Source organism: Trichoplusia ni, chromosome 9, assembly GCF_003590095.1.
Source record: "Trichoplusia ni isolate ovarian cell line Hi5 chromosome 9, tn1, whole genome shotgun sequence".
NCBI classification, from domain to species: Eukaryota; Metazoa; Arthropoda; class Insecta; order Lepidoptera; family Noctuidae; genus Trichoplusia; species Trichoplusia ni.
The window spans coordinates 13,871,405-13,890,261 of NC_039486.1; the positions used below are offsets into that span (position 1 = coordinate 13,871,405).

Here is an 18,857-nt window from a genome sequence, read left to right on the forward strand (position 1 = left end):
TATTTTTACCTTATATTAACTTATATTTTTTAACAACCGTATTGTACCGCGACGTCTATAGTTCTAACGGACTACGAAAATAAACCTTAAAGCTATAAGTTAAAGGGTCAAAGTGCAACCATCTATTTCATAATAGTTTGACTACACAGTATCAAAATGCATCTACCACCATAACTAAACAAATAAGTTTTATATTATCTATATATTATTATATAAAATATAGAATATGTTTATATTTTTTAAAGATTTTAAGTTAATTTTTAATAAATATTTCTTCCTCTTTAATATCTAAATCTATGAGCAAAATTAAAAACTATACAACAATATAATAGAGGTACGTTTTTATCGCGGTTTAATTTTTGGTTTTAGTTCCCGACGTTTCGACACCTTTGCAGGTATCATGGTCACGGGCAGACTGAGATGGTGTTCGTCTTGACAGAAGATGTTGCTCGTTCTACCTTCATATTTTTAATTAATTATTTATGGTCCGACCTACGCAGTATGAGCTCACTGTGTCGTGGTGTCTTGCAGCGCTGCTCTTGGGTTTAGCCTTGAGTTTTTGTATTATTGGGTCCCAAGTAGGTGATATCTTCCAGCCATCTTCTCTATTGAAATTAGGGTGTTTTTTAATCTCAATAGCCTCGCGAAACATCCTTGGTAGGAATTTGGATTCTTTAGCGAGGATCTGTGGTTGATCAAATCTAATATAATGGCTGGAGCCTTCAGCATGTTCGGCGACTGCAGACTTCGTTGAGCGGCGGTGTTTGACGTCAGCTATGTGTTCTTTTACGCGGGTCCCTATGCTTCGTTTAGTTTGACCGATATAAGAGAGGCCGCAGTCACAATCTAGTTTGTATACTCCTGCATCTTGTAGAGGTATGTGACACTTGACAGATGGTAAGGACTGGCTAATCTTCTTGGGCGGCTTGAAGTATGTTTTAATTGAAGCTCGCTTCAGGATGTAACCAATCTTGTCAGTGACTCCTCGGACGTATGGTAGTACAGCAGGCAAACGATCAACTGTGGCTGGCTTCACTCGGTTTCTGTGACGGGGCCGTGGAACTTGGAGCTTGTTGTCTCGCAGTACTTGCTTGACGTGTTGAAGCTCAGCGGCAAGGTGTCTGTCATCACAGAGTCCGTGTGCTCTCTGAAACAAAGATTTTCCCACGGTAGCTAACTGTTTAGGGTGGTGGTGAGATTCACCGTTTAAGTACCTATCTGTATGGGTCTTTTTGCGATACACGGTGTGACTTATGGTCTGATCAGGATTCCGTTTAACTAATATGTCTAGGAAGGCAAGAGATTTGTTATCCTCCAACTCCATAGTGAATTGAATTTTGTTATTTATGGAGTTGAGATGTTTTAAAAATGCATTTACTTGGTTAGATGGTAAAATTGTGAAAGTGTCATCTACGTACCGTTTATAAAACCTGGGAGTGAAAGGAGCTGTTTTTAAGGCTGTCTCCTCGAAGTCTTCCATGAATATATCGGCGACTACAGGGGATACAGGCGAGCCCATCGCTACACCATCTACTTGTACATAGAAATGATTGTTCCACAGCAGGTAGCCAGATGTGAGGCAGTGTTCTAGGAGTTCTGCATATGCTAGAGGTAAGTTGTTCTCTGCTAGCTTCTTGGACTTCTAGACAATTTCAATGCAATCCTTAACCTATGGATTGCCTTATATATGCCTACCGGTTAAGGATTGCATTGAAATTGTCTCCAAGAAGCTAGCAGAGAACAACTTACCTCTAGCATATGCAGAACTCCTAGAACACTGCCTCACATCTGGCTACCTGCTGTGGAACAATCATTTCTATGTACAAGTAGATGGTGTAGCGATGGGCTCGCCTGTATCCCCTGTAGTCGCCGATATATTCATGGAAGACTTCGAGGAGACAGCCTTAAAAACAGCTCCTTTCACTCCCAGGTTTTATAAACGGTACGTAGATGACACTTTCACAATTTTACCATCTAACCAAGTAAATGCATTTTTAAAACATCTCAACTCCATAAATAACAAAATTCAATTCACTATGGAGTTGGAGGATAACAAATCTCTTGCCTTCCTAGACATATTAGTTAAACGGAATCCTGATCAGACCATAAGTCACACCGTGTATCGCAAAAAGACCCATACAGATAGGTACTTAAACGGTGAATCTCACCACCACCCTAAACAGTTAGCTACCGTGGGAAAATCTTTGTTTCAGAGAGCACACGGACTCTGTGATGACAGACACCTTGCCGCTGAGCTTCAACACGTCAAGCAAGTACTGCGAGACAACAAGCTCCAAGTTCCACGGCCCCGTCACAGAAACCGAGTGAAGCCAGCCACAGTTGATCGTTTGCCTGCTGTACTACCATACGTCCGAGGAGTCACTGACAAGATTGGTTACATCCTGAAGCGAGCTTCAATTAAAACATACTTCAAGCCGCCCAAGAAGATTAGCCAGTCCTTACCATCTGTCAAGTGTCACATACCTCTACAAGATGCAGGAGTATACAAACTAGATTGTGACTGCGGCCTCTCTTATATCGGTCAAACTAAACGAAGCATAGGGACCCGCGTAAAAGAACACATAGCTGACGTCAAACACCGCCGCTCAACGAAGTCTGCAGTCGCCGAACATGCTGAAGGCTCCAGCCATTATATTAGATTTGATCAACCACAGATCCTCGCTAAAGAATCCAAATTCCTACCAAGGATGTTTCGCGAGGCTATTGAGATTAAAAAACACCCTAATTTCAATAGAGAAGATGGCTGGAAGATATCACCTACTTGGGACCCAATAATACAAAAACTCAAGGCTAAACCCAAGAGCAGCGCTGCAAGACACCACGACACAGTGAGCTCATACTGCGTAGGTCGGACCATAAATAATTAATTAAAAATATGAAGGTAGAACGAGCAACATCTTCTGTCAAGACGAACACCATCTCAGTCTGCCCGTGACCATGATACCTGCAAAGGTGTCGAAACGTCGGGAACTAAAACCAAAAATTAAACCGCGATAAAATCCGTAAAAGTCGTTTCATTTCAATGTCTAACATTCGCGTAAACCTAAGAAACCACTATAGAGGTACGTTTACAAAATATAAAACAAAAATAACATTACGTATGAAATATATTATAAACATATCTTTTATTATACTTTTTTTTGTTTGATGTGATATAGTTTACTCAAATAACATACTAGTATATTTTTTTATCTTTTAATATTATCTCTAATACTATAAATGCATAGGTAAATCACCTAAATATTAGACTAGGATAAAGTACTTTGTTACGACTAGGAGCAATTATAATTACGTAAAGAAAACGAACAAAATACTAAAGATCGAGAACTACGTTTACTTAAAATTATATTCTACGTGCTTTGTACAACCTGTTTTTAACCTTATAACAAATAATTTAAGTACTTATTTGCTTGTACCTTGGAAATTATGGAACAATTATTACGTTACGAGGTTGTTTTTTTGTCAAGAGGCATCCTCATATTACTGCAAAATAAACTTCAAACAAAAAATATCGATAAGAAATAAATCGAGTAACATAAAAGGCTTTAGCCTGCACGATTCTGCTAATTATCTAATTGTATTGTCTTAATTTCTAAACTACACCCTGTAATTATATCACGTTATGGGTTACCTGTCAAAATTAGGACATTATCAAAGACAGACGCCTTTGAAATGTTTATCGGGATTTAAAATCAATATGGGCCTCTGGAATAGGAACTCTTAGATCCTGAAAACTTGAAGGAAAAGCACGGTTGGCGCTACGTGACATTAAGTGTTCTTAGAGAGTTTATTTGTCAGGACGTTGTTTAGACCAGACTGTATAACCAGATTTCTTGGTTTATCGATCACTGCACAATGATAACTTGAACCACACCAATGACTTCATCAATGACTAAGTTATGGCTCGTCACCATTCATACTCCAATACCATACAAAAGCAAGAATTATCAAAGGCAACAATATCCGGATCAGAACTTCACTCATTTCCGCTTTTGGTCCAGATTGTACGATAAACCTGTTAGATGGGTGAGCTACGGTCCACTGATAAGCCTACGCTTACCCGCGTAGCGTCATTCACAGTCTAGTGCTAAACACTTGCGATGCTGGCGGCTGCTTGTGTAGCGGGCTACGGCCCCACTTGTCTGACAGCATGCGGACTACGTAGTCCGGAGCTAAACATGTTACTATGACAACCACGTTGAGTGCGGTAAACGATAATGATGATAGCAGCCTCGTGTACGTGCCGAGAACGTCGCCGTCGATTTGTCTGCGAATAGAAAAAAAGTAGATAGGTAATTATTTACGTAGTCATCTATGATACTCGACTAAAGTCATAAATGTGGCATTTGTCTAAAAAATCTAATTAGTTCGTTAGATGCATTAAAAAATGAAATAAATTATTAAATGCTTTTTAAAGATGCTTTTCAATTACATACAAATAGTACAATGGCGGTACCAGTGTTTTACAAGGAGCGACTGCCTGTCTGACCTCCTCAACCTAGTTACCTGGACAACACGTAGACAGACTGGTTGACTTTCTAGCTTCTGACTACCCGTAAAAACTTTTGAATAACAGCCGGGAAGAACCGGGACGGCACGGAGGTTACACGATCAAACTAAGTAGTTTACAAAAAAACTATATTGACTTACGAATCGACCAACGAGTACACAGTATTGAAGATCATGTAGCTGAGCACGGACAGTATGATGGAGGCCACGAACAGGAGCGTGTGGTAGCGCGCCTGCAGCCACAGCTTGAAGCTCACCACAAACATCAGCAGGTGGAACAGCGTGGCGCCGAACATCCTGTGAGGACAACACGGTTGTGTGGAGACACTGGGCTTAATAGACATAGTGGAGTATTTGGTAGTTATGTCATGGGCAAAAGTGAGGCCTGATGCCGGATGTTGTTGATGATAAGAATGCCTGTCTAAAAGTAAACGAGGTTGCAGAGCAGAAAAACGGATAATTATTTACCAATAGGGTTGCTGGTTGAGTGGTCCTCTTGGTTTTATGTATATTTTTCAGTTTTTATTTTTAATACTCGAAATCAGGCTGAACATTATGCTTTTCTGTATTTATTTTTGTGGGGTATACTGTCCTAACCAGAAAGATAAATACGCAAGGTGTCAACAAACTGGTCCCTAATAAGTGATGCACCTGGAGCATTATATAACCATACATATATTATGATAAAGATTTCACCACTAACAAAAGTAATGTAAGTTAATATTAATTGACCTTAACCTCAATAACATAAATAATATGTGGAGCATTGTTTTGCTTGCTAAGGAATTCCCCAAAATGAAATATCAAGCAAAAAAGTTGTTTATAAAATTATGCAGGTGTACGAAATTAAAGATAAGAAATCGTTAATCCAATTCAGGTCATAAGTAGAGATTAGAAGACACATAATATATCTGTCATTAGTTTTATTCATTTTATTAAAAATATCAAGAACTTCTTTTACCTAAAAGAAGGCTTGCTGAGCTCTAACCTCGAGAGGACACAAATATATTATAGGTTTCACTTTTGAGTGAAACAAGATTGATCATTTACGCAGGTGATTTAAAAGGTTTGAAGCTCGTTTGGTAAAATATATTTGCTATTGATTGCATTTTTTGTTTCGCAAAAGTTCACTCAGTGCCAACTGATAATCATATTTGTATATTTCTAAATAATGATCTTGCTCATCACACAAACATGCGTCCTGGGTAAGAATCTTACCCACTACTTCCGGTATAGGAGTTAAAGGTTAAGGCCACTAATTACTAGACCAACAAGTCAGTCAAACTTTGGTTTGAAGGATCGACAAACGGATCCAACAAATGATGTAACGGTTTACTCACGCGTATTTATCTGGATAGCCCGACCAGTTTCGGACCCAACCGGAGTCCTTAATCATGAGCAGACGCGGCGAACTCGACTCGCGATCCCGCCGAAACTAGTCGGGCTACCCCGATAAACACGCGAGTAAACCGTCACATCATTTGATAATGGATCCAACAAATTTAAATTTTGTCTATTGTACCCTTTACTGGTAGTAAAATCACAGAAGTCATTTATTCCAAGAAGGAAAAAATTCAAAATCTTCCATGGACCTTACGTATAACTCATTACTATATCCAAAAGCACTCACCACAAATCCACCGGCTTCCCGTCAGAGTTGATGATGGAGGAAGTGACGGCGAGATACGAGAACATGTAGATGACCACCGAGTGGTAGGTCGCGGATAGACACCACGTCAGGAAGTGAGTCCACGACATCAGCTTGTTCTTCTTTATACCTCTGTACAGCATTGGGTTACTGGAATGCAAGAACGAACGGATTATAGGAATATGGGATATATTTTGTTAAGCTCGAAATCCGAATATCAATTTTAACTGACAAGGGCTTCAACCCAAAAAAGGTGTGAAACTCTTGGTCTTTATTTAATCGATTTCGTTCGATCCTGTTGATAATGAACTTATCTATGTTATTTAAAATCCCAACATTGTCAACACCTCTACTTTACATAGAGACTAATTATTAATTATATTTTAACACGGTTGTTGTTATATGGATCATATTGATAAATAGAATAATTATAAACGTATGGACTTCAAACACTTCAAACTAATTATAGAAATCAATATAGAAGTCCATAATGATAGGTACCTGAGTAACATGTCAGGCGGCCACCTTTGTTCCGTGACTGACAGTATAAGACATGGCACAGAGGTGAATATGAGGTTAAAGAACGTGAGGTACATCGAGTCGAACACCGACTGCGTTGAAAATACTGTGCAGATTTGAAACGCGAACTGTGAACAAAGAATAAAAGATTAATAGTGTTCAACAATGTCTTTCACAATTATCTATCTCATCTATGTGCCTTATGGACTCTTTAACTGATTTTGACGAGCCGGATAGCCGAGTAGTAAAAGTAACCGCATCAAGTTCGATCCCCGCGTAGGAGAAGCTTTTAATTAATGGGCTGAATCTCGGTATCCATGGCTTCTGAATTGAATGTTTTTTCAGAAGCGTGAATTTTACACCTTTTTGCGGATTTTTTTAAATAAAAGTAACGAAATGTATGGTATATTTCGTTACTAAAACTGTAATCTAAAAATAATGCGTCAATTTAAATAGAGGATAGATCACAGCAAAATATTAGCTTTAAAGTCAACAATCTTATATCGTGAAGTAGGAACTTACCATTATATTTCCAAGGACTAGATTCTTATAAAAGAAGTAGTGTATTAGGGTGGCTAGCCTCTGGTTGTACCAGTGTCCCATCACTAACAGTATCTTCTTGATCATCGAGAATTTTGTGAAGGCAAAGTCCGCGGACCTGTAAATATCAATCAAAGTATGTGAGAGCCAAGAAATTCAAGAGATAGCAATGGTACTGCTTTAAGTTTTAAGTAAATACTAGTCAATACTATTACTGTAGTCGGTTTCCTGACTAGACACTTCCCAAGCTATGCTAAGTTAAGGTTGAATTACAATACTACTGAAACTTCTACAACCACTTAGCCTGTCTAATAGGCTGAGAATTGTATTTTTGGCAACTGAACTGGTATATAGATGTTATATGCTTATTTAAAGATACAATAATAAATTAGCTCAGTTTATATAGCATCAGGAACCAGTATTAAATGAAACACGTATTCAATGTCTTCTTATACCAGTATTTGTCCGAAAATTCTGGTTCAATATTCTTACCTGGCAGCCTGGTGTCCTTCTTTCCCGAATATTCCGAACCCGACGTGCGCTTCTTGTATCATCGATATATCGTTAGCGCCGTCGCCGATGGCTGCCGTGATCGGACAACCTGGGCTGTTTTTTATTAACCTAACTATCTGTAAAAGGAAATATTAATATAAACATTTTTTATAATAAATAACACATACAAATAATAAAAGCCAATGATATGCTTCTAATCGATGATGATTAACTATCGGTGTCATATTGGGGTTTTATAAGTATTCAATTCCATTTCTTTTTTCGCCAAAGCTTAAAGGAGTTAAATAGAGTTTTTTTTCAATAATCAACTACGACATAAAATACGTCTTTTTGTATGTGTACATACATCTAACTTTGTTGCGACGAAGTTAGCAGTCAAACCAAAATATTAATCATCATCAACCTTTAAGAAACCACCGCAGGGCAGAGGTCAGTCTTTTCTTTTTGTGGTATTCTTCTCATTCCCCTGTCTTTCGCATCCATTCTACTTCTGCTATATTTTAAACATCGTCTGCCCATCTCATCCATCATAAGACAGATTTATAGTTAAAAGATAAACACATACTAACCTTAGCTTTCTGTATCGGCGACAGCCTACAGCATAGCACTGCATGACAGCTGAGAGATATCTCCACAAACGCTGGCGCGAACGGAGTGTCCAACACATGGGCCATACTGGCCCCGTCTACAACTAGAGTCAGATCTCTGTAGCTTGGCTCGGCGATTATCCGTTTACATTCGTCAAGATGTGCTTGCAATGATACACTATCTTCTACGCCTAATAAAAACATTCTTCTATCGTTTTCTGAGATGTGAGCGCAGGATTGAGCCACGTTTATTGCTGTTTCTACCTGTTAATGGAAAATGAAATTTGTAATTGTAAACAAATAATATAATAGAACAATGTTATCACCAAACAGGACTCCTAGCTAAACGAGTCTGTCGCTTAAACTTCTGAGGTCACTGACCAAAAGTTTAAATTTGTCCATTGTATCGTACCACGTCTAAAGGCGGACTTTTTCATTTGCATATTAAATATTAAAGAACAATGGTCATTGAGATACTATTAAGAAATTAATCCACATTATTACACGTTTGATTTGTTGCTAAAAAAGGGACTTAGCCAACATTTGTAAAGCTGGAGAAATGTCATCCAAATATATGGACCGAATAAATGAGCTGAAATTAGAAACCTTTCAGTCAACTAGTCTACATATTTTACCAGATTTAGCACAAAGACTCCAAAAAGATCCTATATTACAAGCCTCACTCATAAATAAACAGATATTATCATAACGTTATCAGCTCCACATGAATCAGGAAAATAATTGAGTAACAGTAATTTTATCACTTTATCGATATCCCCAGGGTTGATGTCATTCGCTCTCGATAGCTTGCGTACAGATTACAATAATGAATAAATATTCGCCACGTGTGTGCAATGCTATAGACACATTGTTTTAATAAGTATTAGATCAATGAATGTAGGTGGTGTTGGGTGGAAACACGTGGATCGTAGGATGTATTTTCTATTTAATTGTCCTTTTGGCATATAATTCATCAAGCAATAGTTACAGGTTTGACTGCACGGACAGCCGAGTGGTTGAGGTCACCACGCCAAACACACTGTGCGCGTCGTGTCGTGGGTTCGATCCCCGCGTAGGACAAGCATTTGTGTGATCCACGAATGCTTGTTCTGAGTGTGGGTGTCTTTGTGCATGTGAGTTGTATGTTTGTAAACCCCCCGCGATACAAGGATTAAATTCCTCAGGAGTCGGTTTTAAAAAGGTGGAAGAGCAATCCAAAGACTCATTTCCACTGCCTATATGCAGTGTTAGGTTAATTGCAATCGTCAAGAATATTCAATGTTTTAAAACTCTAGTAAGCATTGAACACACAAAAATAAATATAAATTCAACAATATCAAAGAGCCAGCCAGATCTTTGCCACATCAATTACTCAGTACAAAAATATTAGTAATTAGCACAAAAGGTCTAATTTGTCTTTGAGACGAAAGAGAAAAATATCATTTCAGCACTTCATTAGCACTTCGTTAACAATGTTGAGAAATGATATTCCAAGTTTGTACTTCTGCCCTTAGAAAAAAAAATGAATGTCTTCTACCTTATCACCAGTGAGCACCCAAGTCTTGACACCAGCTCGCCTCAGAGACGCTAGCGTATCAGCCACGTCGTCCTGCAAGCAGTCTTCCACACCAGTGGCACCGACCAAGGTCAACTGCTTCTCCAACACCCTGTATTGTAAGGTCACTTGTTGGAGAGCGTCTGCACTCTTACCGTCTAATCGCTTTATGGCTGTAATGGAATTAGAAGTGACTGTTTTACGGCTGCAAGAAATGATTTGTGCATGCAAAAATCGACCTTAGGCAGTAAAGAAGAATGAATAATGACAGTATTGCTACTGTCCTGATGTCGAATTGTCGGTAATGGGAGTTAATCAAGTACAAAGAGAATATGAGAATGACGCTGTTAATTACGAAATGTTCCTATATTCGCTGTTTTGCTTGCTCTCCAGTACGACTGGGCTTTCTACCAAAATTGAGAAGGAGAATTTTAAAAAAAAATAGAAACTTTATTTTCAGAAACACAAAAATGCTGTTGTTCCTGTAGTCAATAAAAAAGGAATTTCTATCCATAGCCATACATACCTTCTGTAACTCTCTCATATTCCTCTTCAGGTATTTCCCTGTACGCTATCGCAAGAGTCCTCAAACCTCTGTTAGCGAACGTCGTCACATCTCTGTCGGTGTCTTCAATAAGAGTAGTCTCTTTGCATAGCGGAAATACTGAACTCTCTGCTCCTTTGCAGAAAAGCCAGATCTAAAACAAACAGATCAGGTAAACAAAATATCATAATAAAAATGTATGATTTTTGAGCTAAATTTAACCTACAAACCTTTCCATCTTTATCCCTCAGAATAATAGACATTCTTTTCCTTTCAGAGGTGAACTCTATAACTTGCAACCTCTCGTAAAGTTCTGTTTGTTCCCCGATCTTTAACAGCAGATTGTTTCCTTCTTCACCCAAAAACGTGACTCCAATTCGCTCAGCTGCCTCAACGAGAGCCTTTTCGTCAGGACTGCTGCCCTGGTAGTCGATATTATTCCCATTCTCGTTTATAATCGAATTCCAAGTCACATTATCGATAAGTCCGTTCGTTGAAGTGGTATTCTTGATCTTTTTTCTCCGGAAGAAGTTCATGAGTTGAAGGTTGCCGCTTGATGAGAAGCGTGCGCTTAGTTTCTTCATGTCTTCGTTGGACACTTGCACAGAATGACAAAGAGCGAGAATTCTAAAGAAGAATTTGATGTCTGTCTGAAATAAAAAAGGAATTTGTGTCATATTCTGTAGAGTGAACGTTAGTATTCATTAAGCGTTTCTCGCAAATTCAAAAATGTTCTCGAATACTGTTTCCTACCAAGCCTCAGTCTTCTTAGCTAATCGATATTTTGACAATCATTAACATTGATAGAAAACGGGTTCGTTCTTTTTGTCCTATATGTCAGTAATAGCAGCAAAATCATTAGCCCCTTAACCAAGTCGGATAAAAGTAACTTTTGTGCTGATCCAAGGTGTCAGCTACCTCCATACCAAACTTCTCGATCCTGCAGTAAGGGCGTGAAAAGGTAGCAAACATTCTCACACAGATTCACGCTGCTCACGCTCACATTTTTTCGCATTTACACTATTAGTGTGATGCCAGATCTAAGTCACATGACTAAACAAAGCGCCAAGTCATTTCCATACGTTAGATAATATGTTTTCTGTAAATGCTAACAACTACAGTACTGTACTTGGAGGAGGCAGAATTTGATATTGGCTGGCCTGTTGGTATAGAGGACTAACCACTAGTGGCCCTGACAGCAAAATAGGATGGAGGACGTGAGTTCGATTCCCACACCAGACAGATGTCTGCATGATGAGCACGGTCATTTATTTTGTGTGTTGGTGTAATTTATCTTTATTCTGTATACACGGTGATTTTTTAGTCGTCTTACAAAAGCAGCCCAGTTCATGTATCCGACGTAAAATACCCCTAGGCGCGATTTTTTCTTTTTTATCATCAACTAAGATAATAAGTACGAAGAAAATTAAACAAGAGAAATCTGAAATATACTCTTAAAAATGATAAAATTGCCGCCGCCCGCGCCCCACACCATTGTTACAAGGCTCGGACCGCGCTCGCAACAGAGCTGTGTTTCTAAAAAACTAAGAATTGCATCATAATATTGAATAAAAATTGCATTTTTTTTTTCATATCTCATAAATACCTATTTTTTTTATCTTGAACGTGTTCTAGTCATTGGATACATGAACTGGGCTGCTTTTGTAAGACGACTAAAAAATCACGGTGTATATTTAGAAATACATAAGTATGTTCATCAGTCTGTTGTTTAGTTATCTTAATACAAGCTTTGCTTAGTTTAATACTAGATAGCGTTGTGTCAAACTGTGGAATATTATAAATAAATAGTTACTTTACTTCCTGTTATTTGGATTTCAATGGCAACCTTAATAATCCGCGAACGATTAGTTTGTTTTATTACCTTCTTTAGTTTTTGCAAAAGATAAAGACTCTTAAGATAATTATTACAATCTAAAACTTAAATTGCGATAAAATACATCATGCGTAAGTTTTAATGAAAATAATGAATATCACAAACGCGATATGTAATCTATCGTACCATAATACTGAAGTCTTATCAAAAGGATAGTATTATCCTAAACATTTGAAAGAAATATCAACAAACAAACGACGAACAAATAAACTTTATAATATTTTACTACCGTTATTGCCACTTAGATCATTTCGGCAGCTAAAGTAGAAATATTATTTTGTTCGCAAGTTTCTACTAACAAATAATATTAATACTTTTCTCTTTTGCGTTGTGAAGACTAATGAAACTGACCTGAAGCGCGTCCACGGGTTCAGCGGACCTCTCCACATCATAAAGTTTGTTATCCCTTTCCTCATACATTCGACCTCTTATTGAACATGTTTTGAAAACCATGAGGTTCTTAGTGAGAGTGCCAGTTTTGTCTGAGAACAACACTTCGACTTGGCCGAGCTCTTCGTTCAAGTCCGATGTGTTGGCGACGGCTGGCCTGCCGGTCTCCTCACAACGGAGATCCTTATCCCAACCAATGAATAAAGCACCTGAAACAGCAATCTGGTTAAATTTAAATACTTGGGTACATCATTTAGGCCATAAAGTGTGATAATTTGATTTCCGCATTGATATGGAAACTTGGATAGATAACGGAAGGATTAACCGTCGGTGATAGTTCTATTTCATTACAGTTTAAAGATCTTATTACGTTAGAAGGTAATTCGGTATGAAAGTTTGAACTTCGCACTTTGGCTATTGGAATTCGTCACCGAAAATTAATGAAGGAACTATAAAGATTAGACAGCTTGAAAGGGTAAGCATAAATTCCACGTCCAAAGTCAAACATGATCGGAATTCTATATTATGCCATAGAGAAGATATTTACTAATGTAATCTTGAATTTAGTGTGTATTTATCAAGGAAAATAAGAAATGATTCACGCACGAAAAACCAAACACTAGATTTAGATAACAGCATAAAAAGGGGACTTACCAATAAATTTATATAACTCGATAGTGACGTATAGCGACATCGGAATAATATAATAATAGAGTAGAAGAAACGAGAACAGATCTTGAAGGAGGTCACCGATGGGTACCGGGTACGGGGATCCTGGACCCAGGTACAAGTCCCTCTCCGGATTTGCTCTCTCTATCAAGAGTTTAGCAATCAATGACACTAACATTTCGAAGACTAGAAGGAGTATAAAGAATAATAGGAATCCGTTGATTGCCAGCTCGCAAGATGAGAACTTGTTTCCGGAGTATTTGGAGTTCAAAGCCAGTTTTGTTTCTTCGCCTGAAAAATGTTTGGATACGGTTAGTGTGCCTTCTTAAGCATAACATTTAATACTGCCTAGTATTGAGAAACCTTTCGCAAACCCTGATTTCTTTCATGTCTGTGATACTTAACACATTCAATGAATCTTATTTCAATTTATCAAACAAAGATATTTCATTACATGTCAACATTAGATTCGATACCACGTAGATAAACGAGAAAAATCTTGATAAAATATTCTCTTTTTAAGCATCAATTGTTTCACAAACTCTGATTCCAATATAATCTAATCTACGTCTTGAGGTCTCAAGGATAAGTTTATCAAAACATTACTTTAAATCGCCTTGTGAGCACCTGTTGGGACAAATCTGAAGGCGGCCATGAAACGGTTTTCTTTGTCTTGCAGTGCGCTGTCGCTTTACAGAGGAGCAATAACGATACTTGAATATAAGCTGGTAAACACTCTGAGTCGTTGACTGCATGCTGAAAGGATGCTGCGAAAAGGCGTACTGGCTCAAAACGAAGGCTCAGTAGTACCTTCCTCTTACTTAGCAACAGAATACTCAAGAGCCATTTCACATTTAATCATATGTGAGTATTGGTTGGTTCATTGAGTATCAATTCAGATAAATATCAATATATGAATTTGTAATCATTTTGTTAAAGATGTGACGGCGTGCTATGCTACGGAGTGTCTTCTTCACAGCTAAAGCACATAGAAATAGGCGATACGGAGTGATGAATATATGGTTCTTTAGCTTTTAAAAACTGATACATCACACTTTTTTAGCCAAGTTGAATAAATGGATTTTGATTTTGTCGTTTAAGAGTCAAGCAACGCACCATTATCCAATGGCATATCTACAGAGATAAATAAAAAACAAGAAATTTACTAAGCAAAGTTTCGGTCTCCACTCACCAGTATATATGGCGCATCCTATAGCCCACTCGGTGTTCTTCACCCGGGACCCTCGCAGCATCAGGTTGTCCGGCGTGAGCGGCAAACTGTCCATGCTCGGGATGTCGAGCCGGCCATAGAACGTGTACAGATCTGCCACTGGATGCGGCACTTCAATCCGCATGTTTTGAGGGAGTATGTCTAGAGCAGGAAGTTACACTTTTGGAGTTTTAAAACAGGAAGAAATATAGGTAATATGATTTTGCTTTAACTTACCCAAGTATCAGATATCATTTTTTTCTACTTAACGAGTATTTTTTTTATAAAATAAGCGTATTGTAAGTCATCTTTAAATCGATTTTCCATTTAAAATGATAAGAACCTTTTTAATCTCAAGATCGACCGATCCTATACTGTATAGTGCAGGATCGGTCGATTTTCCAAGAGTTTGCTGTCTATACTTTGAAGTGCGAAATGCGCAATGCATCAAAATATTATGTGTAAATAAGGAGGAAACATTTTACCAAAATTTTAGCATCTTTTCATCCAGATATGATTGAAATGTCTCCAATTTTTGTATAACCCTTCTTAAAGTGTAATAAAAACTTGAAGATGAAAGCAAGTCAAGATGACAATGCACCAATAGAGAAACACAAACACATGATGAGTTCACAAATAAAAGAACAACATTTACAAGACAAACACGTTTATTGCCACCATTAGAATTACAAGACACAAACACAATGAAACACCATAACATGTACATCTAATATTAACTTTACTGCTTTAAAATTAAAGTTCAAATCGGAGAAAAGCGACGACCTTTAGTTTTGTAGTAGACCTAAATAGTTTTTATTGAATTATATAATTACAAAAAAGGTACCTATAGATTATACCAACTAATCTTATCGCATATTTTCAAATAGCGAGAAATTTCGCTGTTTCACAAAAAATGAATCATGACGAATGATTTAATACCTAATGGTAATTGGTCCATTAGCGGAGTTAGTCACAAATATTTATTCATATGAATACAAAATACAAAGTGACCAATTATAAGATCATCATTAGCATAGCACATTGGCTTATGTACACGAACGTTTAAGGTAAAAAGGCTTAGTGCTAATATCTGTATTAGATAAGAATCTTGAATTGTATTGTCATGTTCTTGTCAAGATTAAAAAGATATTTTTAAACATAACTGTCTTACAGTTTATTTATGTTTAAGGGTAAAACACAAAGTGAATGTGTAGACAACACTTTCACTTTTAACTTAAACCTTCAGAAAAAAAATATAAAGAAGTACCTATTAATATCATCTAAGTATTAAAAAAGGATCCTATTTAATAAATTGTATCCTCTTCCGTTTGAAAAGTGCCTGAAAAGCGGCCAAATTAAAATTTATTTTACTCTAATTCCTCTACTGTAGGGTTACTTCTATATTTGCCACAATAAATTATATTTTTTATGATTTCTATCATCATTACACACATGACTCATCATATTTACGTAGCTCGTGACAAATAAGCTCAAACTTTAATACTTAAATCTAAGAACACTTATATGGTAGCACTGTACATCAACCGACTCCACATCACAAACAGTTATAATACAAAAGCGAACAATGAACACAGCACATGAAGTACACTATCACAGGCACAATGTCTTCTTAAATACCTGGCGTGTAGCCGACTAGCGGCGCTGGCACCCTCAGGGTCTTCAGATTGGTTTCCCCATCGAGGTTGGCGGTCGTGACGTAGCACTTGCCCTTTTCGCCAGCTGAACAGAGGAGCACCAGGTCTGCTGGCACCTCTTTCCCCCGACGCACCCGGACCAGCGTGCCCGGTGCGATTGAAGAGTTGCGGACCTCCTTAATAACCCCTTTGTGGACTATTTCCACTGTTCAACAAAAAGTTCAAGTTATTATTGAACAAGAGTGTGGTAGTGAGTGATTGGCTATAACGGAATGGGACCTGAAGACTGAGGATTCATTAGATATAAGACTCAGCATATCCCCTGGTCATTAGGAAATTTAACAAGCATAATTTAGTAACATTGATTGCTTAGTGTGAACAAACATAGGATGGTTTGGTCTAAAAATCTTCACCCAACGTGATTTTTTTGATAAAAATCATAATCCTTTAATTCAAAACCAGATTGGAGGCTAGTGATCAAGACAAATCACCTTTTTTCTTTATTAATCTCAAAATGACTAGGTCTTTACAGTCCTGATAAGCTCTTTGTGAAAAAATTATCAGTAGCTTTGCTATATTACACTGGATTAAGTTTGATAAGATATCAAACCTCATCTATCAGTAAAAGGCAACACCTGAACGTCTTATACACGTAAATGTATATGTACTTATTATTTATCTTCCTGCCCTGCTTCCAATTGAATTTGAGGACAAAGGAAGTTCTACTATTATTAAGCCTTATACATTTTTGCCTGTATTGGCTGAAAACGTACGTACTGCGTTTTGGTAAGGCGAACGAATTCTCATGGAAACCCACTTCCTCGGAGGAGAAAGCGGATATTGTCAGACTTTTAATTTATTGTAATCTTATGCAAAGAACTGGGGGATGCAAAGATATCTTTTTAAACTTCTCTATTAAACTATGGGGGCTTCGCCATCTCTTTTGTTGCGGAAAAGACACCATGTTTTTTAAATCATGTTACTTCAGAAGGCAGAACTATGCGTCCTTTAATTTTTACCTAAAAGTGCTTAAATCGAAACGCTTCACATTCATTTGTTATTCGTTTTATATTAAGTCTAGAAAATCCCATTGCTAGGCATCCCTTTGTTCTCCACGTCATCTTCTTATGCCAGTCAACGGTAAAGTCATTGTTAAGAATGTAGGCTATCTAGTACTTCTACATAAACAGTATAACTGAATTACATCACAACTGCATATCTGCTGAGTTGCACAGCAACTTGAAAATTTACAGCAACATTAGTCACCACTCGGCAAAACTGAAATAATCGATCTTATATCATTTACGATATGAAGATTACCTACTTCAAATCCATCTCTTCTGTTCAAGACATAACGGGTCAACAGACTGAAATACACCGTGATTTTTTTGTCGTCTTACAGAAGCAGCCCAGTTCATGTATCCAATGACTAGAACACGTTCATGATAAGAAAATTGGTATTTATGAGATTTGAATAAATTAAAAATGTAATTTTTATTCAATATTATGAAGTAATTCGTAGTTTTAGAAATACAGCTCTGTTGCGAGTGCGGTCCGAGCCTTGTAACAACGGTGAGGGGCGCGGGCGGCAGCGTTTTTATCAATTTTAAGAGTATGTTACAGATTTCTCTTGTTTCATTTTTCTTCGTACCTATTATCTTAGTTGATGATAAAAAAATAATAATCGCGCCTAGGGGTATTTTACGTCGGATACATGAACTGGGCTGCTTTTGTGAGACGACTAAAAAATCACCGTGTATAACTACCTACTAATAAAATAGGTGGAAGTATTACAAGTACTGAGTCAAACTTTGTCAGCAACGCCCTGAATATTTGCCTTGCGGAAATCCCTACCTATGGAGTACTGATAGAATAGACGAATCATAAACAGATAACTGACATTGTTCAAGGTTTTGCATACGTAGCCATAGAGTATAAGTACCTACTCATGTGCTACATATGACTTTTATTGCTGAGGTAATACATTAGCTTATAGAAACGTGTTAACTTTTTGCATAGATCCAGTTACGTTGCTACACCGGATAATGCTATTAATAAACGGATTTTAAACATTGTGTTGTAACAACATCCTACTTTACTTATATTTATGCGAAGGTTTGTAACTTTGTATGAGTGATAGTTACTTTTTCACGCAAAAACAACTGAACGGATTTGGACGTAATTTGATACACCGATAGTTCATGAACTGGATTAACACATACATACATAGTTTTATCCCGAATTTAAAATCCCGTGGCTACTTTTTCGATGCGTAGTGGACGCTGGCAACATAAATTAAAATATAATATTAAATTAATTTCATGAATACCTATTAGATTTGTAGGTTTTCAGGCCACCAAATTAATATCAATTGAGATTGTTTACATGTAAAGAGTTTATAACCTTACAACCAGTCGTCTACTTACAGACAAATCGATTTGAATAGAGTTATTTAACGTATCAAAACTATCAAAAGTTATATCAACTTGAATTTCAGGTTAAAACTATCAGGTGTAAGAATGCAGATAACTTATCACAGTATGGTTACATCAACTGTACGATAACATTGGGGATCATTTACATTTGGTGATATTTTACACGGA

General features: G+C 37.3%; 1 protein-coding gene and 1 long non-coding RNA gene across 2 annotated transcripts in view; one reads left to right on the forward strand and one right to left on the reverse strand.

Annotated features, from left to right (window-relative positions):
- LOC113497430 lies at positions 1–3,673 on the forward strand. The gene is made up of 2 exons (XR_003400892.1): positions 1–334; positions 3,084–3,673. It is a non-coding gene; the product is annotated as an uncharacterized LOC113497430 (long non-coding RNA).
- Positions 3,439–18,857, reverse strand: part of LOC113497421 (probable phospholipid-transporting ATPase IF) — a 25,647-nt gene continuing 10,228 nt past the window's right edge. Inside the window, exons 4-17 of the mRNA XM_026876972.1 lie at positions 16,238–16,459; positions 14,582–14,761; positions 13,375–13,680; positions 12,682–12,929; positions 10,667–11,086; positions 10,419–10,590; positions 9,875–10,065; positions 8,320–8,601; positions 7,730–7,866; positions 7,220–7,355; positions 6,680–6,825; positions 6,161–6,328; positions 4,672–4,827; positions 3,439–4,288 (exon numbers count right to left, since the gene is read on the reverse strand). Of these exons, the coding sequence (XP_026732773.1) occupies positions 4,096–4,288; positions 4,672–4,827; positions 6,161–6,328; positions 6,680–6,825; positions 7,220–7,355; positions 7,730–7,866; positions 8,320–8,601; positions 9,875–10,065; positions 10,419–10,590; positions 10,667–11,086; positions 12,682–12,929; positions 13,375–13,680; positions 14,582–14,761; positions 16,238–16,459 (2,957 nt within the window). The 3' untranslated portion in view covers positions 3,439–4,095. The remainder of the gene's footprint in view (positions 4,289–4,671; positions 4,828–6,160; positions 6,329–6,679; positions 6,826–7,219; positions 7,356–7,729; positions 7,867–8,319; positions 8,602–9,874; positions 10,066–10,418; positions 10,591–10,666; positions 11,087–12,681; positions 12,930–13,374; positions 13,681–14,581; positions 14,762–16,237; positions 16,460–18,857) is intronic.